The 27971-nt window shown below is 51.9% G+C and overlaps 1 protein-coding gene across 3 annotated transcripts; it reads left to right on the top strand.

Moving 5' to 3' along the window:
• The first annotated feature begins 64 nt into the window (after positions 1–64).
• Positions 65–27971, top strand: USP31 (ubiquitin specific peptidase 31). Of its 3 annotated transcripts, none has more exons than XR_009419637.1 (17): positions 65–646; positions 10122–10259; positions 10726–10814; positions 11686–11778; positions 12874–13009; positions 13509–13653; positions 14396–14579; positions 15067–15178; positions 15368–15462; positions 15986–16063; positions 16254–16383; positions 17540–17659; positions 17815–18040; positions 18421–18579; positions 19480–19632; positions 20623–22683; positions 25265–27971. XR_009419637.1 is itself a non-coding variant. In XM_059484605.1 (17 exons), exons 1-16 carry the CDS (start codon positions 65–67, stop codon positions 22161–22163), a joined length of 3981 nt encoding a protein of 1326 aa, XP_059340588.1. In that variant the 3' UTR covers positions 22164–22178; positions 25265–27971. The 3 variants fall into 3 exon arrangements, 2 of the variants coding, with proteins under 2 accessions (XP_059340588.1, XP_059340589.1); XM_059484605.1 differs by having other exon boundaries at positions 20623–22178; XM_059484606.1 differs by lacking the exon at positions 25265–27971 and having other exon boundaries at positions 20623–23524.

Genomic DNA, 27971 nt, shown 5'->3' with positions numbered 1-27971 from the left:
CCGAGCGCCGGGCGGGCTGAGCGGGCCGAGCGCCGGGCGGGGATGCGCGCTGCGCCGCGCCGCCATGTCGCGGGTGAGCGGCCCCGGGCCGGCCGGCAGCGCCAAGGAGAAGCGCTCCTTCAGCAAGCGGCTTTTCCGCGGGAGGGCGGCGGGCGGCGGCGCGGGCTCGGCCCCGACCGCCGCCCCGGCCCCAGCGCCGTCCGGGCGGTCGCTCGGCGGGTTCATGAGCCGCGTGCTGAAGACCCTCTCCACGCTCTCGCACTACAGCAGCGAGCCCGAGACCCGCGGCGCGCTCGCCCCGCGCCTGCCCCCGCCGCAGGCGACGGGCGGCCTGGGCAGCTGCTTCCCGCCGGGCCCGCCGCGCAGCCCCGAGCCCCCGCCGCGCCCCGCCGGCGGCTCCGAGGCCGTGCCCGGCGTGGCGGGGCTGCGCAACCACGGCAACACCTGCTTCATGAACGCCATCCTGCAGTGCCTCAGCAACACCGAGCTCTTCGCCGAGTTCCTGGCGCTGGAGCAGTTCCGCGGCGGGCCGCCCCCCGCCGACGGGCCGCCGCCCGCGCCCGGAGAGGTCACGGAGCAGCTGGCGCAGCTGGTGCGGGCGCTCTGGACTCTCGAGTACACCCCGCAGCACAGCCGCGACTTCAAGGTGAGCCGGGGCCTCGTCCCGTCGAGGCGGGAGGAGCGAGCGCCAGGCCAGGCCGCCGGGAGCAGCCCCGGAGGGCCGGTGCCCGCGGTGCGGAGGCGGCGGGGCTCGGGGCTCAGCCGGTGCTGCCGTGGCTCACGACAGGTCCAAACGTGACACGACGGGTCACCATGGCACCGGCACCGCAGGCTGCCCCGGTCACCAGCTGCGGAGGGTATCCTGCCGGCCCGAGCAGCCGCGCCGTGGGAAGAGCCCTCTGGCCCTGCTATCTGTGTGCCAATGGCCCTGGAGTGCTGCTCCTGCTGCCGGCATCCTCCCCGGGCAGCACGCCCTGCCCAGGTGACAGCGCTGGGCACCCACGGCAGCGCCGTGGGGATGGGACCGGTGCTGCCGCCGTGCTCTTTGCTCATGGTGCTTGATGCTGGCTGATGGCTCTGGATGGTTTTTATCGGTGAAAATACCCATTTTACTGTTTCATTCATCTACTGTGCTACTATCAGGGAAGTTGTAACTAACTGTTGTTTGTGAGTTGTGAGTATGCAAGGAAGGAGGCTGTTGAGAGGTGTGCCTTGAAGTCTGCTAACCAAGAACTCGTGAGTTGGGGCTGATTTAGGGGGTGTGTTTCAGGAGTACCTGCTTGTCCTCTCTTGCTCGGACTCGCTGGTGGTTGGCCCCGCAGTGTTGGTTCCATCCAACAGCCCCTGCCCTGCCCGGGCCTTGCGCCTGCCCCAGGAGCTGTTGGAGCACAGGGCTTGGTCCTTGTGCTGTGGTGTAAAAACTCCCTGCCGTGGCTTTGGATGAAATCGGGCATTAAAACATAAAAACTGTTTTAAAACTGCCCTAGGCCTGCTTTGCGTCCTGGAACAGGGAGAAGTGTTATTCCTGGCACGGAAGACTCTGGCTGTGTTAGAGAATCAGAGGGTGGGTGGTAGCCTCCACACCATGAACTTAGAGACACTCAGGGGAATGTCTCTACCACTTGCAGGGGTATTTTTCTTGCAGGGTGACTTGCAGAGGAGATGTTCAAATGCATGAAAGCAGCGAGAACACTGACACAGTCTTGGGCCCTCTGTATGCAGTTCAGCTGGGGTGCACAGCAGGTAGAGACTGCGTCCCAAAGTCAGCTCTCCCTTGGCGCTGCTGGATGGTGGGATGTCCTAGAGGGTTCTCTGAGGTGGCAGTGGCCTTTGGCACCCTCAGTCATTTGCATGGCCAGCACCTCTTCCCTCTCTTCTCTTTGCTTCTCCTGTGCCTCTTGAGGCAGCTGCACCCACCTGTCCTGCAGGGAATAACCCTGGAGACCCTGGCTGTTTGCCTTCTCTCAGGATGCCTGGCACAAGGACCACGTGTGCCTCTGGTCTTTTCAGGAGAGGTTTTTATGGGAGAGCACCTGGAAAGCTGATCACTCTCTGAGTCCAGCCTTGGCAGCGCCACGGGGCACTCACCTTGACCTGTCACTGCTCCTGAGGTGGTGTGGCAGGAGAACAAATTGTGGATTTCTCCTGAGTAATAGCAGGAAAAACGGTGAAAGCAGGATTGTCTTCTGGCAGTGGAGCTGATAGAAGGGGGAGCAGCTCCCTTTCTAGGCCAGGCTGTGGGAGCAGGGACACGAGTGGCAGCAGGAGGAAGCCATCACGGCCAGGGATTCAATTAAGGCCATGTTCCGCAGGTGCTGAGAGCAGAACTTTGCTGTTTGCAGGCGCTGCTGACGGTAAGGCAGCGCTGTTCTGCTAGGGATGGAGCTGGAGCCCATCCATCCCATACCTGCCAGGTCCCTGGAGGTTCTGAAAAGCCTCTTGCTGGAGGAATCTGGTCCCAGTCGATCCAGTTCAGCACTGCACGGTGCCAGCAGCCTGGGTCCTGCTGCAGGACTGTGTCATTGTGTCAAGTGCTGTTCCCTTACAGAGGTCAATTACTTCTAATACGAAATTAATGTTTCTAAAGACAGTTAAGTTGCTGAACCTACTATTAAACTTTTTCTCAACAGCAGATTTGCACAGATCATTTACAAATGTAAACAATGCGCTCAGATTGGAGAAAGGCAAAGATCAGTATTTTCATTCTGGAAACTGCTGCTTCTCCGCAAAACAAGGAAAACATCCCCCCAGCTTGTTCTGCTTAGAGGGTGGAACATTCCTGCCTTGATGTAATTGTTTTTTAGGGTGTAAAGTGTTTTCACAGAGTAATTTTGGGCTTTCCCTCCAACAGTAATAGCCACTGACAGTAATATTTATTTGATAGGCAAAAGGCTCTTTATTCAGCATGCTTTCAAATCCATGTGTTGTTTTGTTTGCTATTTTTCCTCTTTTGGCACCAAATGTAACAGGGCAAAAGCACTTGCTAATTCTTAAGTACTTCTCTGCAGCTACTAAATGTATTTTAGGACAAAGGATGATACTTATTTTTTTGCTCATTCTTATATCTGAAGGCTTCTATCTTGGAAGAGAGGAAATTATTTTCAAGGAAGCATGTCTTGGAGTCCTTGTGGACAAGGGCCTTTGAAGGGCTGGTTTTTAGCATACTTTTTACCCTCAGCTGGTTTTCCTTGGTAGTGTTTTCTCTCTTTTTAAGTTGGTCTTCAGGAAATAACCCATGTCATGGGTCTCTGAATGATGCAGCTGCTGAAGTTAAGCAAAATGCAGTTTGAACAGCTGGTTTGTGATAAATGGTTCATCTGTAGCTGCAGGTTGAGGGGAGAGTCTGGCAGAGAGCTTGTGCACAGAGAGGGGAGGTTGGGGCTGCTGACAGAGCAGGGGAAAGGAGGCTGAGGTGGTAGGAAAAGGTCCCCAAGGACCGGACCGAGAGGTGAAGCAGAAGGGTTTGGTTCCTGGGTGGGAACAGAACGGGAGCACCGTGGCAGCGCGCCATGGCAGTTGCTGGGTGTCTCTGCTGAGGGTGACTTTCCCACTGGTGCTGGGCTCCTTTGCTGTTTGCTTTAACAAGCCTTCTCTTCCGATTGCTCCGTGGGTTTTGTTTTCCTGCCCAAACAAAGCTGCTGCTTTCATAACTGGGGCCGATATTGCAGCTTGTGCTTCCTCTTTCCCCTTTGTGATGGGGTGACAATGGTGACAAACATCTATTGTATGAGCAGGGTTTTGGGGTTGTTTTTTTGCAGGGAGCTGTCCCGTGCTGCCTGCAGAGCTGCCGGGAGTGTCAGACCGGCAGCACAGAGTGCCCTTTGTGTTGGAGCCCTCCGAGGTGATGGTGGGGGTCGGCAGTGAGAAGGATTGTGATTTAAACTAATTGGGCTTGGAAAATTATGTTCTTATGCAAATCCTCTGCCTTCTGTGGAGTGTGGGCCTTCTGTGAATGATGAGGCTCTTACCGTCTTGAGACTTTCTCTGAGGCTCCGGGGCAGTTGGCCACTGAAGCATGCCCATGTTTAACAAGACCCTTTGCATGCCAGAGCTGGGATTGCATTTCTCATCCTACAAGAAGATGGCCTTGGCTGTCACCTGCCGCATGTTCAGCAAATACAGCACAGTCACCATAACTCATCTGGGTTGGATTGTCAGAATTGGATCTGAACCCAGAATGAATCCCTGTTGGTAGAGCAGGGATTATTGTGCCAGGTTAAAAGTGCTGCTTCCTTTTTTTTTTTTTAATTTATTTTTAAATTTATGTTTGGTGTGGGATTTCCAGGTAGCTGTTTGAAACTCATTTCAAGGTGTTTTGGGAATGCATTTGGTGCAAATATATCACTTTGGGACAAGCAATCTGTTGGGCACTTGTTTGGGAGTTAATCACTAACTCGTGAGTGATGAAGGAGCTCCTGGAAGTGTTGACATGGTCAGATCTTTGCCTCCTGCTGAAGGTGCAGTGAGAGCAGCTCTCATTGGGGCTGCTGGGGCAGTGTGGCTGTCAGGAGCCTTTGGTCCTGCTCACGGAGCTGTCAGCCCCAGGCCCTTCTGCTCCCCAGAGCCCTTGTGCCTTGCTAATGGGGCCAGTGATGTGTCAGATGTGATCTCCTGGATTGTATTTTAATTGTCTTGCTCTCTGCCCAGCACAGGATCAGTTATTTTATTCTGGGTAGGATCAACTGCTTATTCCTAAGATATTTCTGCAGAGAGCAAACTGTCCTCCCTCTGCACAGAGGGATGGAAGAAAGGGACATGAAAGAATAAATGTGAGACCCTTCACCCTTCCCTTCTGGTAGCGTGGCTGTGGTTCCTGGTGCTTCAGTTTCTGTGTTGCTCTAAAGAGGCTTTGAGTGGGTTAGGTAACGTGGGATGTTGAAGTGCTTGTTGCAGTTCAGTCCAGGTGCTTCCAGTGGTGGCATCAAACTGAGGAGGTTTGTCCTAGGGCTGCTCTGGGAGTTGGAGTTGAAACACTTTCCTTAAAACAAAAAGCAAGTTACAAGTTTTCTGCATCATTTTTCTGATGGTTCTTGGCATCACAGGAATGTGTTTCACTGGGATCACAAAGGTCTGGCAGTCCTGCCACTTTACACCTTTTTTTTTTAAATGTTCATTATCAATAAGATGTAAGTCCATTATTGCATGTATGGTTTGTTTTGTTTTGCTTATTTTCTTGCCTGTTTTTCCTTACAATTGCTTTACTCTCTTTCTACACACATAAACCCCTTGGGAAGGGTTTCCTGCAGCAGATCTGGTTGCCTTAAGGCAGCTGTCTGACTTACCTGTGAAGTCAAAATGCTTTCTGGGGATTTCTGTGTTGTGCTTCAAACTTTGATCGGAGTGAGTGCAGCACGAGGCTGGGGAGCCGAGGCTGAGCAGCAGAGTCCAGAGGTCGGATGTGGTTTGCTGAGGGGGTTCTGCTAGAGGGGCAGCAGAAATGTGCTGTGGGTGCTCCTTTCCAGAGCAGAGGCTTGGCTGAGGCAAGAGAAGAGACTCCAGTGTGGAACAGCATTCCTGCTCCACTGCCAGGTGCCCATGGGGGTTGGCAGGACCCTCTGTGAGGCTGGGGGAGAATGTACATCGTTGCCCACTTGTGTTTTTTGTCTTCTGAGCTTCCAGGTTTTATTTCCATGCTGCTTGTGCAAAATGACACATGGTGAAAGTATGAGAACTGTGTGGTGCCTGGCAGCCCGCGGAAGCCGTGAGGGGGATGCATGTTCCCAGGCAGCTTAATTGGATCTGTGCTGCCCTGTGCTTTGCACATGGCCACACTTCATTGGAGTGAGCCCATTCTCCCTGCCATTTCAGCACAGCACTGCTAATGAACTTGTTTGCATATGGCTGTGTCACTGAAGTGCGTGTTTGTTATAATGTGCAAGGGAAGGCTTCTCAGAGTGGCAATGATGGGATCCCCCCACTCAGTTTCTGTGTCCAGCTCGGGACCTGCAGCAGAGCCTGGGGAGAGCAGGAGAGGTGCAGGTGTGCAGCTCCTTGGGCTCTGAGCCCAGCCTTCCCGTCTGCCCTCTGTGCCAGCATTTACTGATAGTCCTTTACTGGGCTGCTTCACGTTTGTGGCATTCTCCTGCTCCTCAATCCCTTATTCTTTTCAATCCCACCAGTTGCTCTACTAGTGTAGCAGGAGAACAAGTTCTCGCTGAGCAATGTGGGATTTCTGCTCTTTGTAAGGTGAATTCCCCTGGCAGCCAGCGCTGGCTCCTGGCAGTGCCTCCTGGCAGCGGGAGCTGCCCTCTGGGAAGGGCCTGGAGAGGAGTGTGCCAGCTGGGCAGTGCAGCACACATCCTGCCTCTGTGTCTGTGCACACTCTGCACAGCATCGTCTGGGCAAGCTTCACTCTCTCCCTACGGCTGAAGGAAGGTGCTTAAAGAGGATTAACAGGCTTCAGCCTGGGAGGGTGAGAGTAGCTGCCGGCATGAGAGGTGTTAGGCAGGGGCAGGGCGATGATGCTTCTTGTCTGGGCTTGTTGAACGTGGTGGAGAATCCCTCTGGTGCTGCTGTGCTGCTCCCTGTAGTGCTCCTCATGGCTTTGCTTCCTGAACTATTCTCATTAGGGCTGTGCTTACTCCCCTCTGCCTTGCACAGGGCAGGACTGTGTGGGGACACGGGCTGCTGCCTCCAGAGCCTGGTGCCTCTGGCTGCCCAGAGGCCAGGGAGGAGAGCTTTGTCCTGCCCCGGCCGCTGTGACAGACCTCCTGTCATCAAAGCTCCCTTTTCCCTGTGTGATGCCTGTGCTAAGGCCAAGTCCGCAGGGATCTCCTCTGCCCCTGAATGGAGGAGCTCCCTTCCTGAGCCCTGGGGCCTGAACCACGCTGCTGGCTGGGTGCTGGTCTCCCCAGAAAAGAACATCTCCAGAGAGGGGGAAGAGCTGTCTGTGTGTGAGCAGAGAGGGCAATTCAGGTAACTGGTTGTCTGCTGTAGAACTTACTCAAACACAAAACTGTGGCTGTGGGCTTGAACAAGAGAAATACCGTGCTTGAGCATAACTCACTGTTGGACAGAAGATAAAGAATGGCCTTTCTCTCCTGCTCATGTGTGTCATTGGGTCAGGTCTCTGCTGAGCTGACTTTGTATCTGCAAATGCTTCCACAGTTGCTTCCTAGCAGGGCCACACTGGAAAGTAGCAGCCTGGCATTTTTCCTCTCGTTGTCTTTGTGATCTGGAACAATAATAGCAGCAAAGAAGAGGCCAGTAGTTCAGCTCTGTTTTGATCTATTTATTGCATCTATTTGGAGCAGTAGATGAATTATTATTAAACTTTCAGTGGCCTGGTAAAAATGATAATGTCTTTGCTATAGATCTGCTTCATGGACAGGCAGGGACTGATAAGGTTGTAGGGTGCTTGTATTAGGGGTACATAAGTGGGATTGATGGGAAATTTTGATTTTTCCCCTTATCTCTTTGGATGGAGCCACTTCACTCGGGGTGTCTGTGTCCCGCTGCATGCACATCTGGTGGAATGGAGGATCGACCCACCTACGAGGCTCACAAGGGCTGAGCTGAGGATAGGGCTGGAGGTGCTGTGCATTGTGGAAGGTGTTGGGAGGCAGTGTCAGCGTCCATGCCCACTCCTGGTGCCTCACAGCTGAACCAGCCACACCAGAATTGTTCCAGAGTCATTCTTAACACCCTGCAATGCTGGACAGAAGCTGGTCAGATGTGCCAGCTCTGCTTACAGGAGAACCAGATTAGGGGCAGAGGATTAATGGCTCCTGGGGGTTGGTAAATGTGGTGGTTTTCATGTGTTTTTAGAGCATTTGCATCCTAACCCTGTGTCTGAATCCAGTTACAGTTGCTGTTGCATTACTGCAGGACCAGCAAAATTAGGTGTTGTCTTAAGTGATGAGCAAAAGAGGGGTGAAAGTTTAGGGTTATGGCAAGAGCCAGAAACTTTCTGCTGGGCTGGAAGGGCAGACTTGGAAAGTAAATATGGAGAGGTGCTGGCTGGCCAGTGCTCAGTGTTGAGGCTCTTGCTCATTTGTCTGCTTTGCCTGTCAAACGTTCCTGGAGCTGTTCAGGAATGGCCAGTCTGGCTGCTGAGGGGCTGCAGTGCCCCATCCACAGCACAGGGCTGCGGGGATCCCCAGCTCCTGTACAGCCCTTTCTATTGCTGGGGGCTCTGGGGACCCCCATGCTGTTCTGCCTGCTGCCCTCAGCCCACCAGGGAGCAGGGAGGTGTGTGGGGCAGTGTTTGGTGCTGACCCATCAGGCTGGGGGCCTGCCCTATGGGAGTTCCTGGTATTTGTCTCAGTTGTTAAGTTGTTAATTTGAGTCGGCACCTCTGTCTCTCTCAGGTTTAATCACGTCCCTCAGCACTGACTGTTCTGTGTGTCCATTGTTCCCCCCACACCCTGCGTGTCTGGGGTTGCTGCCACAGCCCCTGACAGGGGCTGGGAGGGGACACACACACACAGGACATTCCCTGGAGCAGCAGCCGCAGGGGTTTCAGCAGTGACAGACCCACTGACAGGGGCTGGGAGGGGACACACACACACACACACAGGGCATTCCCTGGAGCAGCAGCCACACACCCACTTGTAGCAGCGCTGGCAGGAGCTGTTAGTGGTGCTGGGGACACGCTGCTGATGCTGGAGTGTTTGTTTAGCAGAGCCTCTCGTGAGGAAGTTGCATCTGATATTTTGTCGTGCTTCCTGAATCACTTCCAACGTCTTGTGATGTGTCTCCACAAGCAGCTCTTTATCCTTAGTCCACTCAGGCTGCAAGAGTGCTGAGGAAAGCAGAGCAATTATCATGGAGATGCTGCTGAGCCGAGCAGTGGCACAGATACGGAGCAGGGCACGTCACTGCTGTGCATCCCTGCTCACTGTGCTTGGGATTGGTACAGCCTGGCTGCTCTCTGGGCACACTGCGTCACCAGGGACACGCATCAGCAAAAGCCAGGGAGGCTCTGGACTGGAGTGATGTGCCTCTGGGGAAGAGGCAATAACAAGTACTAGCCTGGATCCTGAAGTCCTTATGAGAACCCCGCCATGTCCCCTTTTCAGAGGCGCTGGGATCACACCAGTGTGGCACAGAGTGTTGGCCACGGACCACTCCCGTGGTTCACGCTGTGTGCACATATTTTATGTGGGAGAGTGCTGGTCCCTGCACAGCAAGGGCAGTAAATCTGCTGTCAGAAGATCTGCACATATGTAATGAGAGCAGATTATTTCTGTTTCCCATTATTTTGCAGCCTTGAGACAGTGGACAGATTATAGAGCATAGAGGGTGTATGTTTATCAGTCCTTTCCTGCCTCTTTCATCACCACCCCCCTCTCTGGTGACCCCATTTTCAGAGGGATAAAGTAAGCAGCCCAACCTCATTTCTCAAATCTGTTGCCAACTCTGATTAGAAGAGTGGAGGAGCTCTGGCACGAGGCACATGTGCAGCCTGCTGGGCCTGGGCTCCTTCCCACCCATTCCTGCCCTGCAGATGCTGTCTGGCCTCTGCCCTGCCACTGCCCCTCCTGAGGACCCTGCTCTGTCAGTCATAGTCCTGTGTGAACAGTTTCTCTCTGTTCACACAGGTGTGCCAAGGATGTAGGTGCAGCACAGCATGGGACAGGGTGCTGCTCCAGCACTGGGAGCATTGGCTCTGGGGTGCCATGGTTCCTTGTGTCCAGGGAAAGCTGCACCTCCCTGGCCTGGATGGCAGCAGAAGATAGTGTTTAGGATGAGTGAGTTATGCATAGTGGAGTCAGTCTTGGTACCCAGCAGAAAAAATTCCATGGTGGCCTGTACTACTCCTGTGCTTGACACGGTGCTGATGGGACGTAATTTTGCTCTACCTGCATGATGATGATCAGACTGCAGAAGCATCTGTGATTTAGATGTCCTGATCCTGGCTGAGTCCAGGAACTGTAGACCTAGATTAGCATTGATCACCTGCATCAAGGTTTTGGGAAAAGTGTGACCCCACCAAAACTGCAGTCAGCAAGACAGAGTGTGTGGGCATTAGGAGACTAACTTGTTGTTTTGCTTCAGCTGGAGCAAAGAGAAGGTTTCATTAGGGCAGCAGTGTCAGGTGCTATGTGAGGCAGGGTAGGTGTGCTGGAGTGGCCCCAGCCGTGCATTGGCTGTTGCTGCAGGGTCTCTTCTCCCCACAGAACATCGTGTCCAAGAACGCGATGCAGTACCGCGGCAACGCCCAGCACGATGCCCAGGAGTTCCTGCTTTGGCTGCTCGACAGAGTCCACGAGGATCTCAACAATGTGGTGAATTCTGGTGGCATGCCTCCGCTCAAGGTAAGGGATGCTGCTGGGAGACACTGTGGGAGTCTAACTCGCACACAGGCTTTCCTGTTAAAGTAGTTCTCCCCATTGGCTTCTCAGCTTCAGTAGTTCAAGTGGAACAAAAGCTTGCGTTAAAATAATGTTTGTTTCTGCCCTGGAATGTAACCAGCTGTTCCACTAATCCCTGCTCCCTGGGGCAGTTGTGTTTGAGTGGCTCTGCAATAGCCAGGAGGGTTTACTGGGGGCTGCCAGACCCTGTCAGGTGTGAGCCCCATGCCCTTCCTGGGGTGCCCTGCCCACCTCACCTTCCTGCATGCCCACCCCTTGGAGCAGAGTGTGCTTGGTAGTTAAAAATGCTTGTGGCATTTTCCCAGTGATTTTGGCTAAGGAAAGTACAATCTGACTGGGGTTCTGGAGGCACCCTCTTGGTGCTCCCCCCACACCTGGGTGTGCCTCAAGGGTTTGTTCTCTCTTTCAGCCGCCGCTGGAGGATGATGTGCTGCTTGAGGGCCCAGCCTTTCCCATCAGTAGCACTTTTGTGCAGGAACTCTTTCAAGCCCAGTACAGGTATGGTATTCTGTAAATCTGTTGAATGTATGGGTGACCCCAGTATGATTCTAAACTGACACTGGCTCCCAGTACAGTTGGGACTGGTATCACTCTGTTAACAGCTGCTTCTGAATTCCTGCTGAACTAAGACCTTGCTCTAGAGGAAAGAGTGATCTTCACTGCTTCAAAACTGGTATATTCTGTGTAAATCTGCAGTATGTCCCACTACACCTGTTCCTGTGCATCCTGAGAGTGAGTCAGTGCTTCATGGGCAAAGGCTCAGGAAAGCCTATTGCTCTGGGGCTCACCCTGACTGTCAGAGGGAAGAGCCCATGGCAGGATCTAGAGGTGCCTGGGAGTTAGAGATCCCCCAGTGTGTGCAGAGTGCTTGTCATCTGGCACTTGGGAATTCTGAGTGAAGTTATCACTATCCTTTCAGGGCTCTCCCTTGAGTTTCCCTTCTTTCTGACAAGAGAGCTTTCTAATTTAGAACTATTGGAAGAGAACAGCTGAATCACCAGTGTTCCTTGATGACTTGTGCCTGTACTCCTGTAAGAATTAAATTGCTGGGCTTCCTCCCCGTTATTTGCCAACTTTTCCTTTGTAAAGGTAAAACCTTAAGCCTGGTCTAAGACACAAAGCCTTTGTCAGGTGCAGGTTGATTCTGAATGAGAATGGAATCCTGGAGAATGAGAATGGACTCTCATCTGGAGCTTTCCCTGTGTAAGGGCTGTGTGCACCCCAGTGCTGGCTGTCTCTGTCCCTGTCCTGTAACTTCACCTCTCCCCAAAGACAAACCCTTCCTGGTTTCCCGTGGTGGATGTGGGATTTGATGGTTTATACATTGCCAGTGAGGTGTAACTGTGCCCTGTTATCCATGTTGTCCCAGGTCCTCCCTGACGTGCCCTCACTGCCAGAAGCAGAGCAACACCTTCGACCCCTTCCTGTGCATCTCGCTGCCGATCCCTCTGCCGCACACCCGGTACGGAGCTGTCCCCAGCTCTCGGCTCTTTCCCCTGCGTGTCCTGCTCCTTCACTTGCTGCTGCAGGAGACAACACCGACAACATTTCTGATAAGTCATTAAAAAGATAGATAGGACCGTATGGAGATTAATGTTTTGCTGTTTAGGTCAAATGGAAAATTGAGGCTTTTACTTGAAAAGCCTATCCTTCGTATAGAATTAATTTTGGGAGAAAAAGTCTTTGTTTCACATAACCAAAATATTTTGCTGTTCCCTTGATTTATAGCATTTTAAAATTAAAAAAGGGAAAAGGATGAAACATTTTGGTTTTTGAGAACAGCCTCACTGATCGCTCCAATTTAAAAAATTGAAGTTAAAGTCTTTCCTCCAAAATGTTTTGCTTTTTTGAAAGACAGCTGATGCAAATAAAGAAAAAACTTCAGGGGAGGGAAAAAATCCAGATAAAACATTCAAAGTGAAGATAGGGATGCACAGCAAAAGTACATGTGGTATAAACAAACTCCTTCACCTGGTGTTTGCATCCAGAAAACTTGTGTAGGTTCCAGAAGCATTGGAACAGAGCAATGATAGGGCAGATGAAACATCGCCGTCACATTTGCTCTGGAAATCCCTGCTTCACCACTGGGTGGAGGCTGAGTGGGCTGTCCAGGGAAGGTGTCCCCTCCCTCTTCTCTCCCCAGTAGTGCTGCTGGCTGCTGTTGGAGGCAGGATTGAGGCAGCCTGTTCCCAGTAGCAGCTCTCCAAGTACTTCAGGGTGCTGTCTTATACTGACTGTGCCCAGCTTCCTTACTGGATCCCTGCTGGAAACCTGATTGCCTTCTGCTAGACAGTTTTGGTTTTAACTTTGTGGGCCCTTTTGAGATGTTCTGCTTGTGGGAGCAGGTAACACCAGGCCATATGGTAGGAAAGGAGTCTATAATCAAACACCCTTGTCAGGCTGCGGCTGAGTGCAGCTGCAGTGAGGTGGATCCGGACAGTCAGGAGGGCCCTGTACCTGGGGGGCAGCCTGGGTGTGCCCAGGCTGGGCTGAGGCTGCTCGGGCGGTGCCCAGGGGTGCTGAGCCCAGCCTGGCAGTGCTGCCCTGCTCTCCACAGGCCTCTCTACGTCACCGTGGTGTACCAGGGCAAGTGCTCGCACTGCATGCGCATCGGCGTGGCTGTGCCCATCTCCGGAACCGTGGCCAGGCTGCGCGAGGCCGTGTCCTCGGAAACCAAGATACCCACGGAGCAGGTAAGGGGCTGGGCTGCTCACCTGGGTGCCCTCCCTGCGCTGGGAGGGAGAGGGGAGGCTTTTGTCCCTCGTTGGATGTATAGGAATTGGAATTGGCTGCCCATGCTTGAATAGGGAAGCGAGGTAGTGGTGGAAATCTGGTCATGCTCTTCCCTGTGCATTGGCTGTTTGGATCCTAGTGATGTTGGAATAGCCCTCAGTGCAGTGTGCAGACCTGCCTGACCCCATGGTGTGCATGCTGGCAGGGAGGCAACCACAGCAAATTCCTCTGTAGGAAGAGCTTCAGGAAAGCTGTTGAATTCCACCAAAACCTCTCCATATGTTGCTTTTACCTCAGCTTCTCATTTGTGGCTGTCCTTCTCCCTGTTCCTTACTCCTGGCTGATGACAGGGTGTGTTGAGGAGTGCCATCCCTTAGCAGGAAAATCCCAGCTGAGAGATGGGGCACTGAGCTGGTGTGGGTGGTTTGATGGGCTCTGGTTTGCTCGTGGTGCCTGCAGATCGTGCTGACAGAGATGTACTACGATGGGTTCCATCGCTCCTTCTGCGACACCGACGACTTGGACACCATCCACGAGAGCGACTGCATTTTTGCCTTTGAGACCCCAGAGATCTTCAGGCCTGAGGGCATCCTCAGTCAGAGAGGTGAGTCAATAACTCTTAATGCCCACCTCGGGTGACTGGTGAGGGAGGTTTGTGTGGGAAAAGAATGAGTCCCACAAGCTGTTGATGTTCTGGTGTATTGATTTCAGCTCTGACTTTGTCCAGGCTCATTCCAGAAGATTTAATAGTGTTGTCAGCTGGGAGGTTATCAAGCAGTGCTGTACACTCCTTTCTGCCTCTTCTCGGGGCTGATGCTGCAGGCCAGGCTGGCTTAATGGGAAATCTCTTGTCAGCCTTAATTTAAAGGCCTGCTAGGGACCAGATGAAGCCACTGAAATTGTGTTATTTAAAATCAGATTGCTAGTGATGAATAAACAGTCTCAGGAATGAACAAACACTTTCTCTTTCCAAGCTCAAACTCCTCGGCCTCTGCATGGCCCTTTAGTGAAAGGGAATCATGGTATCCTGGGCAGGTGGAGTGTAATCAAAGGCAAATTTTATTATTGGAAGTAGCAAGTTGGGTTCTTGGCTCTTCAGTGTTTCTTGCGGGCAGTAAAAGCTGGAGTGCTTGTACAACCTGCTGTGAAAAATCAGATGGGGAGCACTTGCAGATAAACACTGTGAAAGGAAGTTGCTCTTTGAAGCCTTTGTCCAAGTGATGAAAATGCTCCTGATTCCACACTGACCTGCTCCTCTGTAGCCCAATGAGGGCTTCTTGAGGGGGGCATCAGGGCACTAAAGGCAAATGACATAATGAAATGTTTCCTTTCTCTTAATTTTTCAGGAATACATGTGAACAATAACCTGAATAACTTGAAATGTGGCACTGAGCACTCCCGAACAATAGCTTACTCTCAAGGAATGGTGAAGTCTGGAAAACTGGAACAGTCCTCTCCTAAACTAGCAGCAAATGACAAGATTGTCTTGCTGGTGTGTAACAGAGCGTGCACTGGACAGCAGAGCAAAAGGTGACTGGCAGCAGCATGGCTGGAGTTACTCTTCTGGCTGCTTCCTAAACTGACCTGGATTTTATTGTCCTCTAGTACAGGCTCAGGTGAAGGAGCAGCATCAAGTGCTAAAGAACTTGTTGATCAAGAAGCATTAATGGGTGCAGCAAAATATTTCTAATTTTGGTGAACTTCAAGTATTGCATTACTGCAAAGAAACAAATGCAGCCCAGTTGGGAGGATACACCATGTTTGTCTGGTTTGAGAGCAGCATGTTTGACCAGACGCTGTTATGGGTGGGAATTTTTAATTGGAGTGAAAGTGGGGGGAAGGAGAGAAGTGAGAAACAACCATGACAAAGGCATTTGTATCAGCTGGAGGCTGAGAACTGCCTCAGCCTCTGAAGCTTCACAAAATTTCACATGAAGTTCTCCCATGCAGTTTGGGGTTCCGATTGCTGAACAGGATAACCTTTTAATTGTTCCTCAAATGCTTCTCCTTTCCATAGGTTTGGCTTGCCCTTTGTGTTGCACTTGGAAAAAACAATTGCTTGGGATATTCTGCAGAAGGAAATACTGGAGAAGATGCAGTATTTCCTGCGGCCTGCAGCCTGCTTGCAGGTGAGACAAATGTGAGCTGTTGCATGCACAGGTTCCATTGCTCAGCCCTTTGTCAGCTCATTGGCACAGGCATCTTTGAGACCTTGTACATTTGCTTTATCATGTCAAACGTGTTCTAGGGTGAAGTCTTTGTCAGCCAGGGGCAGGTTGGGTTGGAGGCACTGAGGTGTCTCTGTTCTCTGATCGCAGGTTTGCCCATTCAGCTTGCGAGTGGTCAGTGTTGTGGGCATAACATACTTGCTACCTCAGGAGGAGCGACCCCTCTGCCACCCAACAGTGGAAAGGTGAGCCGGCCCTCAGTGCTGGGTGCTTCCCAGCAGGGCAGAGAGCTGTGTTAGCTGGGAGCTCGGTGTTTGCCATGCAGAAATGAACAGTCCTGGTGGGGATGTGTGGAACGCACTGAGGAGCAGGGAAATGAGGGAGCATCCTCAGGAAGCTGTGTGAGAATACCTCAGTTGTGTGTCATGCCATCTGGAGTCTGTCCTCCCTGGAAATGGAGAACAGAATGAAAATATTACTCTCACTATTTTTTATTTTTTTCTTGTGCCTGTTGTTCTCTGGAATGTTGATAAATGCCTGATCTGTAACAGGTGTATGTTGCCTTACAGAACTCGCACACTTGGGTGAAGGCATTTACCAGCTTTGCCAAGTGTTTTGCTGTGTGAATTCCTTTTACTCCTTTGCAAATCTCAGCTGTGGGAGTGAAGGAAGGGTGAAGGGCTTGTAGAGAGAAATTACATGCCTGTAGAAGATAATGTAGACTTTGGATTGAAGGATGGTCTGACTTATTTCTGCTCCTCCCTGCAGGGCATTGAAGTCATGCGGACAGGGGGGAACTGCTCATGTGAAATTAGTGGTAGAATGGGACAAAGAAACTAAAGATTAGTAAGTATGAAGTAAAAAACCTTAAACTGTGTTCAGCCCACAATTGCTGCTTGCAGCTTGCTTGTGTGAACTGTGCATCCTTCAGCAAACATGAGACCACTCAAACTCCACCTGTGCCCAGCCCCTGTCTGCAGGGGCAGCCTGGGGAGCAAGGGGATGTGCTGGTAAATGTGGTGTCTCCCTGATGCAGCTTGTTTGTGAATACAGAAGAGGAATATATTCCAGACTCTGAAAGCGTCCGCCAGCAGAGAGAGCTTCATCATCAACCTCAGATCTGCACTTTATCTCAGTGTTTCCAACTGTACACCAAAGAGGAACAGGTAGATACAGACTGTGTGCTCTGGCTTGTTCACATGCTGCAGGAACTCCCTCACTCCAGGAAGCTCTGTTGTGCAAACACCGATTCCTTGTGACAGGAGAATAGATTTGTAACACAAGATTAGTTATCTGTGCTGCTAACGGAGCTCCTCTGCAGTGAGAAGCTTGTGGGAGGTCCTGCTGCTGAGTTCTTTGCCTCCCAAATGTTGATACAAGGACTTAGTCCTCTCTTTGGCAATTTCCTCTGTGAAATACAGTGAATATGATAAAGGGTCAGGACAGTGTGCCTTTATGGGTTCAGTTCTGCAGGAAGGTGGCTGCTCCCCTGCTCTGGCTCTGCCCGTTGTGTGAGCCTGGAGGGACAGGAGTGATGGTGTGCACAGGCAGGCTAGAGAGGGCTCTGACCTGGCCCCTGCCTGGCACATGGGAGCCATCTGAATTCCTGTGGTGGTCTCTAATCTGCTGCACAAAGGGCTCATCTGGAGATAGTCTTTGGACCCAGGACTGAGCTGTGATAGTTTGGGAACCTCTCTCTCTTGTTGGTTCTTTCAGAGGTGGGGAGGAGTTAAATCTCTGTGGCTGCTGAGTTCTCTGAGCACTGGGCTCGGAGGGAGGCTTGGGGGACAGGGAGAGTCTTCAGTGTGTAACTCTGGGCTGTTGGGACTACAGAAGAAGGAGAGGGTTCCTAGAGGGCAGTGAGGTGTCAGAGGGGCATCCAAAGTACACCTTTCTTCTTTCTGCTCTGATTTTTTTCTGCTTTTTTATCCCTGCTTTTTTTTTTCTACTGCTGGTTTTCTTGAGACAATACTTTTCAGGCTGCCAAGCCTGCCTGCTTTTTGCCTTGGTTTTTCCTGTTCCTTCTCCACTTCCAAGGCACTGGTGTTTATAAGGTGCAAAAAGTCCTCTGCACAGCAGCACTGGCTGAATTCTGCCTTGCAGCAGAAAGTGCCTCCTGAATGAGACACACATATCTCTGCCTGTCACTTTGAAAAGCATCATTGGGAACCCTGCATTTCCACTGAGCTCGATAAGTGCTGGGGGGAGATGAGGCAGAGGGGTCAATGTCTGCACGGGGCTAGGGGCAGCAGGGGAGCAGGGGTGTGGTGCAAGCTGCCTTGGATTTGCAAACCAACACCCACTCCTGCCTGTTCCTTGTAGCTTGCCCCAGATGATGCATGGCGATGCCCTCACTGTAAGCAGCTGCAGCAGGGTAGCATCACACTGAGCCTCTGGACCTTACCTGATGTTCTCATCATACATCTCAAAAGGTTTAGGCAGGTAAGGATGCCGGTGGTGTTGCTGAGGGACTGCTGAGTGATGTGAGTAGACTCCCCTCTTTAGAAGCAGCCATTCCGCCCTGTGTGTTCCTCACCTGGGCTTTCCCAGGCATGGTGGCCTTGGCCTCTGCAGCTCGTGCTCTTCTCTGTACGCAGGAAGGAGACCGAAGGATGAAACTTCAGAACATGGTTAAGTTTCCCTTGAGTGGCTTGGACATGACTCCTCACGTCGTGAAACGCAGCCAGAGCAGCTGGAGCCTGCCATCACACTGGTCACCTTGGCGGAAACCCTATGGCCTCGGCAGGGATCCTGAGGACTACATCTATGACCTGTATGCTGTCTGCAACCACCATGGCACCATGCAAGGGGGACATTATACAGGCAAGTGTCCTGCTGTGCTGTCTGTGGGGGAGCCTTTCACAAAGATGCTGGTTATATTTCTGTATGGAGTCAGAAAGGGAGTCACTGATGGAAGCAGTGTCACAAGTTACAGAGGGTGAAGGGAACGGAGCCACCCCAAATGATGTTCTGTTCTGAGTGGTAATGGTGGACAAAGAAAGTCCTGAAATGTAAGCTGTTTATAATGTTCTGGCAGCCTCAGGCTTCCATCTTGCCAGTCAGACTGGAAGATGATGCCAGAATCCATCTGTCTCTTGCATTGTCTGAGTCCATCATAGCAGATAACCTTATGTTAAATGTCACGCAGCAAACCTGAGAGCAGTAGGAGTGAGAGAGTCTTACAGTAATGTATTGTTCCTTAGCTTATTGCAAGAATTCTGTGGATGGCCAGTGGTACTGCTTCGATGACAGTGAAGTTCAGCAGCTTTCTGAAAGTGAAGTCTGCAAGCAGACCGCTTACATCTTGTTCTACCAGCGGCGCACAGCGATCCCCTCGTGGTCTGCCAACAGCTCGGTGGCAGGTAAGCCCTGCTGGCCCTGTCCAGGGCTGCCTCTGACTTGTCTTCCTTGGGTACTTTGTCCTTCTGGGGAATTTTCCACCCAGCTCTGCTTAAACCCCCATTCTTGTGTCCCAGAACTCAGCGAGGCTTGTCTGAGTCTGTGGCTGGGTGTCAGAGGCCATGGCAACTTTCCAGCTCTTCTGCTAGGGCAGTTTTGGCAGGGAGATGGGGGAGCCCCTGTGCCCCACGGGTGACTGCTCAGAGCTGCCCTTGTGCAGGACATCAAATTGTGACTTGCTCCTTCCCTGTGGCAGCATTCTCAGTCCTAAGGAGGTGCCCATAGTGCATGTGTTGGTGGAATCCAGGGTGAGCTGTGGCCTCTGGAAAAAAGGGATTTTTGTGGCCTTGGGGTGGCAGCTGAAATGCCAGTGCCTGTGTGCTGGTATTCACAGCACGCTGGGACAAGTGCAGATCTGACCATAAATGCTCCAGAAGAGTACAGCCCCATTCCCGTGGCAGTGTCTGGGTGCTGGGGCCATGAGGGCCAGCTCCAGGCTCAGGTGTGACCCAGGGCAGTGCAGCAGTGCCTGACCCAGGGCTGCCCGGCTCTGCTGGTGTGTGTGTGTCCTGCAGGTGCGAGGTGTGACCCAGGGCAGTGCAGCAGTGCCTGACCCAGGGCTGCCCGGCTCTGCTGATGTGTGTGTGTGTCCCGCAGGCTGTGAGGGCCAGCTCCAGGCTCAGGTGTGACCCAGGGCAGTGCAGCAGTGCCCGACCCAGGGCTGCCCGGCTCTGCTGGTGTGTGTGTGTGTGTCCCGCAGGCTGTGAGGGCCAGCTCCAGGCTCAGGTGTGACCCAGGGCAGTGCAGCGGTGCCTGTCCCCGGGGCTGCCCCCTCTGCTGACATGTTTGTGTGTGTCCCGCAGGCTCCACCAGCTCGTCGCTGTGCGAGCACTGGGTCAGCCGGCTCCCGGGCAGCAAGCAGCCCAGCGTGGCCTCGGCCGCCTCCTCGCGCCGCACCTCGCTCGCCTCGCTCTCCGAGTCCGTGGAGCTCGCCGGGGAGCGCAGCGAAGATGATGGTGTGTACCTCTCCGGGGGCTGCTTGTCCTCCTGTGGCACGATCCTTGCGGAAACAGCTGCAACATCTGTGGTTGAGAGGGATGGTTAGTCCAGCTGAGACAGGCAGGAGCTGGCTCAGTGGGAGCACGGGTGGGCTTCTGTCTCATAGGAAAAGTTGGAGGACAGCGGGCAGGAACCTTAAGGAGCCTTTCAAAGAAAGCAAATGCCATCAATAAAACCTTTCAGTCAGGAACTTCTCGTGCTAGTGTTCTCTCTGGGTCTCACTGCATCACCTTTGCAGGGTGGCTGACACAGTCCTGGCAGATTTAACATAAGCACTAATTACCTGCTGCTGTGCTTATGGATGGTCCCAAGGAGGGAGATGAAAACTCACCCATGTGTGCAAGTTACTGTTCAGTTCCTGGCTTTGCCTGGTTCCTCCACACATTGTCTTGTAACTTCTGAAAATGCAGAGCTTCATGGGTCAGTCAGAGCATTTGGAAGCTGCTGTGGAGATGCCCCTGCAGCAGTGCTGTGACAGCTGTCAGGTCCAACCATAGAAGTCACACTTCTAAAATACTTATATTTTGTTTTTCTAAATACAATTACATCACTTGGTCTAGAGGTGGGAATCCTACTTTGCCTTTCACAGAATGCTCTGAGAAATATTCTTTAATACAGAATCATAATCCTAGCTGGTGATCTTGCCAGTTTCAAGGACTTTGGAGGTGCAAACCTTGTGTTTGATCTGGTGCTCAGGGATGAGAAAAGAATCTGGGTTATCAGTTAGAGGCTTCAGAAAGCTGCTCCTGGGTGACCCCTAGCATGTAACAGTTGTTGGATTCCTCATTCAACTTTTTTGCAAGAAGCTGTGCCTGCAGCCTGCGTGGAGATAAACATGGTGAGGTGTGGGTGGGCTGCTTGGCTCTCGTGGGGAAACGTGGATGGGTGGGGTAAACCAGCTGCAGCCTTGGCTTTCCCACTGAGACTGTCACGTGCTTTCTCTGCAGGAGGATTTTCAACTCGACCGTTTGTAAGGAGTGTCCAGCGTCAGAGCTTGTCATCCAGATCCTCTGTCACCAGCCCGCTGGCAGTGAGTGAGAACGGTGTCAGGCCCTCGTGGTCACTCTCTGCAAAGCTGCAGTTCCGCTCCAACTCCCCATCACGCTTCTCTGGAGATTCCCCAGTACATACCTCTGCTTCCACTCTGGAGAAGATTGGGGAAGCTGCTGACGATAAAGTTTCCACCTCGTGCTTTGGCAGCCTGAGGAATCTCTCTAGCAGCTACTTGGAGCCCTGTGACAGCAGTCGGCGAGAGCACAGGACAGCTCGCAGAGCCCCTTTGGCTGTCATGGAAGGGGCCTTCAGGGAAGAGTCCGTTGTAAGGACATCGAGCTCAGACCTTTCAGATGGCTATGGGAAAAGCTCTGTGCAGCCAGACAGGAATCACCCTGCTCTGGACCCTTTTGATAACAACAATCAAATCGCCTTTGTTGACCAGAGCGATTCTGTGGACAGCTCCCCAGTGAAGGAGGTGAAAGCCCCAGCTGGGACGGGGCTGGCTGCAGAGAAGGCACATGACACCCCTAAGAAGGGTCACAGCTCCAAAGGAGCTTCTGAGCCAGACAAAAGTTTGAGGAAGGGAAGGACAGTCTTAGCTACCCAAGAGAGCAAAGTCTCTCACTCTTCTCCTCCACTGAAGAGCTCTCAGAAAGCTTCCCGGTCTCGAAGTAAGGCAGACTCCTCGAGGGTCAGCGGGCGACACGGGTCTCCTGCTCCCACACAGGCCAGGAAGGACCACAGCACAAAGTCCCTGGAGGCGTCTGTCCCTTCAGCTCCACAGAAGCAGAAGTCAGGTTCTTCTCCATCCTCCACAGCTGCCAAGAAAACCCCATCAGGCTCATTGACTAAGGGCTCTTCCTCCGGGAAGAGCCGGACTTCGGAGCGCAGCCTCAGCAGGGAGGGCTCCAAGGTCAGCCTGGGCTCGGATAAAACGAGCGTTACCAGCGGCTCCAGGACGAGCTCCCCGCGCATCAGCCACTCCAGGAGCGACAGCAGGGCAGTGGACAGCAGGCACGTGCGCAGCTCCTCCATGGCCAGCCTGCGCTCCCCGAGCGCTGCCGCGCGCTCCGGCCTCAAGAGGGACAGCAAGTCGGAAGAGAAGGGTTTGTCTTTCTTTAAATCAGCCTTAAGGCAGAAGGAGACACGGAGGTCGGCAGACCTGGGGAAGACAACAATGCTTTCAAAAAAGACAGGGAGTGTCAGTTCCAAGTCAGGCAGTAAAAATGTGCTGGAGGACAAACCGGATAAAGGTGGTGTCCCACCAGCCTCTCAAACCAATGCCAACATGACCACAAAAGAAAAACTTGTCTCAAAAGATGCCACATCTAACAAACATTCTCTGCTATCCAGTCGCAAGTCCAAGTCTTCCCAGCTAGATCCCGGAGTCCAGTCTCCTCCTTCCAGTGGCAAGCAGTCTGCTGACAAGCCGCTGAAAAAGTTACCTTCCAGCATGCAGGTGTCTGTACGGCCTTCTCTGGAACCTCAGTGAAATGCTGCAATCCAGGTGTCTTTTCTTCTGCTGAGAAGCTAATTTATTCTGAGCTCTTGTTTTTTGTTCATGTGCCTAATGTATGTTTTTGAGGAGAAGTTAACTGCAAGTTGTTAAAGCGCCTTTGATTCTGCCATCAAACCAAATAGCCACAGGCAGCCAGCACTGGTGCAAGTAGCCTAGCTGGAGTCGTTGTTGAACATGAATGCAGCTGTCCCATAGCACTTGTACAGGAGTCTCTGTCGAAAGTGCAACAACTTTCTTCAGATTTGAGGGTTGGGACCTGCCCGCAGTTGTACTGACACTGGCGTGCTTTGTAGAGCTGTGAACTGATATTCCTTTGGTCTTGTTCTGAGTGGGCTGTGTCCACACTGGTGTATGGCCTTGTTCTGAGCTGTGGAGGATGCGAAGGAAACTGGAGAGACTGTCGCTTCTTTCTGCTCTCAACTCTCTGTCCCTGCTCCCCTCCATTTCCAAGCTTTCTAAAGGGCAATATTTCAACACTAATGTTGTTTCTCAGGTATATACTCAGCCAGTATAGGAGGGACTAGCATTAGTGACGGACAGAAAGGTACCTGTGTGTCTCTGTGCACGTCTGTGTAATAGATTTCCTTTTTGCATTCCAGCAGCAGGAAGTTTGAAATGTAACCTGCAGTTTTTGTTGCTGTGTCTGTGAAGAGTTTTGCTTTGTCCATACCTAAGGCAACCTCTAGCCTGTCCTGTTTCACTACTTTCTTCTGAAATGCTCTACTAAACAACAGAAGAAATCCCTGGGCAGCAGCTGCTGGTCAGCTCGTCCTGTGGAAGCAGTGCCATGGGAGAGTTACATCCACACACCTGGATGGCCATGATGCTGTCAGGATGGCCCTGTTCAAACTCCTGGAAAGCGTTTCCTGATGTGCTCAGACCCTTATCCTAGTGGTGTAATTAAGCCTCCGTTATCTCTAGGGGTGATGTTTCGACCAAGTGTCATCCTGCCCTCTCTGAGCATGCTTTGACAGGCCCCTTGGTGTGGGTTGGAGGGGCAGTTTTCCTGTTCCCCAGAGTGCTGTACATTCTTCCCTCTGGCCTGCCTGTCCCCTGCCTGTGGGACTGGCTGCCACATGTCCCTCAGTGGAAGGTTCCCCTTCTTGTTTGGATGACAGCCTCCACCAGGGTCAAAACACTACATCTACTGATGTCTTTGTTTACATGCCCTTCTTACAGGGGAGATTCCTCAAGTTCTGTAAGGTTCCTCTTAAGGTGGATTTCTTAAGTCCTTTTACATATATGTGGTGTAATCCTTTTTTTTTTGAATCCATGAGTTTTTATTGATGTGCTGCATATCCTTTATCCACAGCCTGTTGTGTAGGTTGTGACAAGCTGGGCAATGTGCCGGGCAGGCTCTCTGCTGAGTGAGGTCTGTGCCTGTCCAGCCCAATGGCAGAGCTTGGGCCAGGGACGTGTGTGCTCTGTCCCATCAGCATAACAAACTGGCCTCTGCCCCCTCCCTTGCTGAGGTCCTGCTTGCCCTGCAGGCAGCCTTGCCCCCAGGACACCTCGCTGCTCTGGGATCAGTTTTCTGCTCAGCACACACCTGCAGCAGGCTCCTGGTGTGTGTGGGGCTGGGCTGGGAGTGCCCTCGAGCTGGGGTCAGTGTGGGATGAGCCCACCTGCCGTGGAGCCCTTGCAGGGTCCTGGTGATGTCCTGCTGCATCCCCTCCACGTGCTCCAGCAGTGCCCACAGCCTGAGGTGGAATGCCCTGCCTGTTCCAACCCAGACATGACTGTCCCCCCATGCATTCCTTCGCCCAGGCATTGTTTCAGTCTCATTTATTGCAGCAACGAGAAGCAAAGATTGCATTGCTTGCTTCTGAAATGTATGACTTGGATTATTCATGGATTATTTTCTGTTACATCCAGCAGAGCAGATAAGACTTGCTTCACACTGCAGTACTTAAATTACTCCCTGAAATGTTGATGTTGAAGTATTTGTTTAAGGTTTTATCTGTATTAAGGTCTTACACTGTCTTGGCTCTTCTCTTGTAACAACTCTTCTAGCAAGAATGTAATTCCGGTGGCTTATGCTGGCTCGGTTTGGGATCTTTTAATAGACAGAACTACTTTCTGTGCATTTTGCCATGGACATTTGTGAAAGGTTATTTTTATCAAATGACATTTTTTTCATGTCATCATTCACTGGAGGAGTTTAAACTGGAAGCTGGTGTGTGGGTTTTGAGGTGGTTTGCTCCTGTGCTGCATGCCTGACTGAAGGGAATTTGGAGCCATGTCCAAACCCATGTTTTAGCTGAACACCGGTTCAATGTTTCTATCTGTAGCGAGATAATGGTCCTTGGAGCTCTCATTTGGGTAGAAGGGAGATGGAGGTCCTGGTATTCCAGCAGCTGATAAAAGTAATCGAACCTCTGCAATCCCATGAGAAGCCGATCTCACTCTCTTTGTGCACATTCTCCATAATTCCTGATGCTAATTGCTGCCAGCTCCAGCCCTATCTGCTCTCTCAATGCAGCCAGCCTGGATTTCTGTCCCTCTGGAAGGGCAGCTCTGTGCACAGGCTCCTTGCTGTGCAGTGTGAGTAGGCAGGAGGGCTGCCCTGGCAGTGCCCTTGTCCCTGAGCAGGTGGGGGCTGCTCCTCTCTGCTGGGTTTCCTGCTCAGGGAGTTTGGCTTGGGGTGTCCTCAGGCAAAGGGGTTTGGCTTAGCAGGGTGCACCAGGGCTCCTGTGGGACATGAGACATGCACTGGGCAGAATGGGGGAGTGTGAGCCTGTGGGGAGTGCATCCTGCTCGTGTCTGTGTCTGTTCCAGGGCCCTTGGGAGCAGCCCCTGCTGTCCCTGCACAGCTCTGCCCGTCTGTGTCACACATCTTCAGTAGTCAGTGAGCTTCCTTGCACAGGACAGGCTTGAAGGGTGTGGGAAACACTGTTCTCTGGGAGTGTTAATCAAAGCCTTGTTGCTGTTGCAGTCCTAACTCCATCAGTGAAGTAGGATAAATGTTTCAGAAATGGCATGTAGGTTATTACAGGCCCTACTTAAAGGGGAAAATCATCAGTCTTCTCTCCTTGCTTTAAAGCAGACTTCTCTCTTGTCCCTTTCATGTGTAGGAGCTCCTGTCCATGGTGTTGTGTTGTCCAGCTGCCAGGATGTGGCACGGTACCAGGGAACACTCGAGAGAGGGATCTGCCAAGTCCTAGATGCCAGCACCACCGTGGCTTTGCAGATGGATCCTTCAAGCAGCAGTGGCTTGAGGCTGTTCTGGAGCAGCTGCATGTACATGGTCACATCTTAAAGTTCCTGTTGGCCATCAGAAGCACTCGTGGCTGTGGGGAGGTGGGCTCTGCCATCTCCCAGAGGCTGCTGCTGCCCAGGGCCCTCTGCCTGCCCTGGGTGGTGGCATGTAGGGCCTGGAAGTCTCACTGGCATCTGAGTGTGATGGGAGCAGCTCTGCCAGCTCTGTCCTGGCCAGCCTGGCTGGGTGGCGGGGTCTGGGGCCTTCCTGCCAAGGTCCTGGAAGCCAGGTACAGCTCACAGTGATGGGCAATGCCTGGGAAGGGAGGCCCAGGCATGCCTCTGCTCCCAGACAGGTGAGCTCCAAGGCAAAGCAGCGTTCAGGCAGAGTGTTTCCAGCTGGCTTTGGGTTGGTTTGCCTGTGCCAGCGTGGGACCTGCATTTCACCCCACATCCCCAGTCTGCCACTCGCTCCTGCTCCTGGAATTGGCCCCTGGGCGCAGGAGAGCAGCGCCTTCATTCCAGTGCGCAATTCCTACAGGAGTCACCTAGAGACTTTTTTTTACCCTTTTTGGGCTGTATCTTTTGGACAGTGTTTAGTAGTATTCAAGTTATAAGCACATTTTCAACGACGTGTATTGAAGAGGCACCTTTTATTTGTATTAATCACATTTGATAGACAATTTGGTGCCTGCAGTTCTCTGTAACTTGTGTCTCACTTTGGGTGTGTAAATTGTTAACCCTTTCACACTTATCAAATACGGATTAATAAAAACAAGATGCTTAGGATAGAAAGCTAGCAGCTTAATTGCACTTCTCCCACTGCAAGTGCCCTCATCGCTGTCGCTGCAGGGGTTTTGCTTTCTGAAGCTGCAACTGGAGCATGCCCAGCATTGTCCTCGGTGTGAGGCAGCCTGCATGGCCCTGCTGTCCCCCTGCATGTCCTTCCTAACTATGCAAGCCTCTCGCCCAGCCGTGGCTCTGGAGCAGGCTTGGAGCCTGTGCTGGCCCTGCTGCTGGCACACAGGAGCATGTCCCTGGGTTCTGCTTCCTTTGCACATCTCTGGCTCTTTCCTTTGCAGGATTCTGCGTTACTGACAAGGCTGCAGCGTAACGTAAGGTTAGAGGGATTGGAGCAGGGAAATGAGAACAAACTGATTTCTCTTTTGTGTTGTTTTTCCTTTTGTTAGCAGGGCAAACTGCTCGGGGTTCTGTGTGCAGCCTGGCATTGCATGCAGCGTGAGGGGCTGTGAGCAGGGCACACAGAGCTGCTGTGAGTGTCCTTGTCAGGGCAGCTGTTCCCTGCTGCCCAGGCTGCTCTTGGGGCTTTGCCTGCCTCTCTGGGGGAGCCCTGGGCTGCCTGGCCGTGCTCAGAGTGCCCTGGTGCTGGGGTGCTGGGGTTGGAGCCATGTCCTGTGGGCAGCCCTGTGTGCTGCACGGCCAGGGCAGCTGCCCTGGGCTTCCTGCAGGTCCCAGGACTCCTCCTTTGGTGCCCTCCCCTTGGTCAGCTGGCATGGAGAGGGTGTGGAAACAACATTCCAAATAATTTCACTGTTGGGTGGTGGTGTTTTTTGTTTTTGTTTTTTTTTTTTTTATTTATTTATTTTAGTTTGGTTTAGGTTTTTTTAAATCTTTGTCATTTGCCTACTAATCCAAAAGAATTTGGCAGTATCTAATGATACCTGTGGAGGGAACTGAAATTTAGTTTTAATCTGTGGTGAGATGAAAGTCCTACGTGGTTTTCTCAACAAAAGCATCGTAAAGCAGTTACTGTTAAGAGCTTTATTTTGTAGAAGAAAAGCACCTGAAGACTTGTACAATGTCTGTGTTAGACCTGAAGGCTTAGGGACTCTGTTTTTTAGAAGGTGATAGCACTCAATTTATCTGCAAATAGTGTTTTTTAAAAGACACAGATTAAAACTAAGTGTAACCACCAGTCCCGGCTCTCTCAGCCCTGCAGCGCACACGGGCTGGCCTCAGGCTCGTGTACCATTTGTGAGTGCAATAACCCCTTTGGAGGTGCTACACTGCCTTGGGTAGGGTAACACAAGGGAATCCAGGCCACCGGTGGCTCCTTCATTGTCCTGTGGCCTTCCAAGTATGAATTTGTACAGATTTGCTCACCACCTGTGCCTCACCATTGGTTAAAATTGAATTTTAAGTCCTGTTGCAAATGCAATTTCTCTTCTGGACACAATGTCAGATTTTACACTGGAATATCTACAGTTCTCAAACTGCATGTCACATCACTGTACCTGGTACAGGGACGTGGGGCTTTCCCACACCTTTGATATTCTCCTCTGTATTTTAATGCTTTTGACCTGTACAGTAATTGGAAAGCAGGCTGTCTACTTGGGGTTGAACATTGTACCATAAATTTTAAATTATTTGAGGACAACTGCATGAGACTGTGTCAATGCCTTTTATTATTTATTTGTATGTTTTATTATTCGAGGTGTATGCACTTTTAATATGCAGAATTTATATTTTTATGTTAAAAATCATTTTCTTTCAGAAAGAAGAGTTTGAATATGAGGAATTGGAATTAAGTGCAAAAAGGGGAATATGTAATAAAATACAATA

The sequence above is a fragment of the Ammospiza nelsoni genome, chromosome 17, assembly GCF_027579445.1.
Source record: "Ammospiza nelsoni isolate bAmmNel1 chromosome 17, bAmmNel1.pri, whole genome shotgun sequence".
Lineage (NCBI taxonomy): Eukaryota > Metazoa > Chordata > Aves > Passeriformes > Passerellidae > Ammospiza > Ammospiza nelsoni.
Note: the sequence above shows the minus strand (reverse complement) of the source record. Positions and strands in the feature narration are given on the sequence as shown.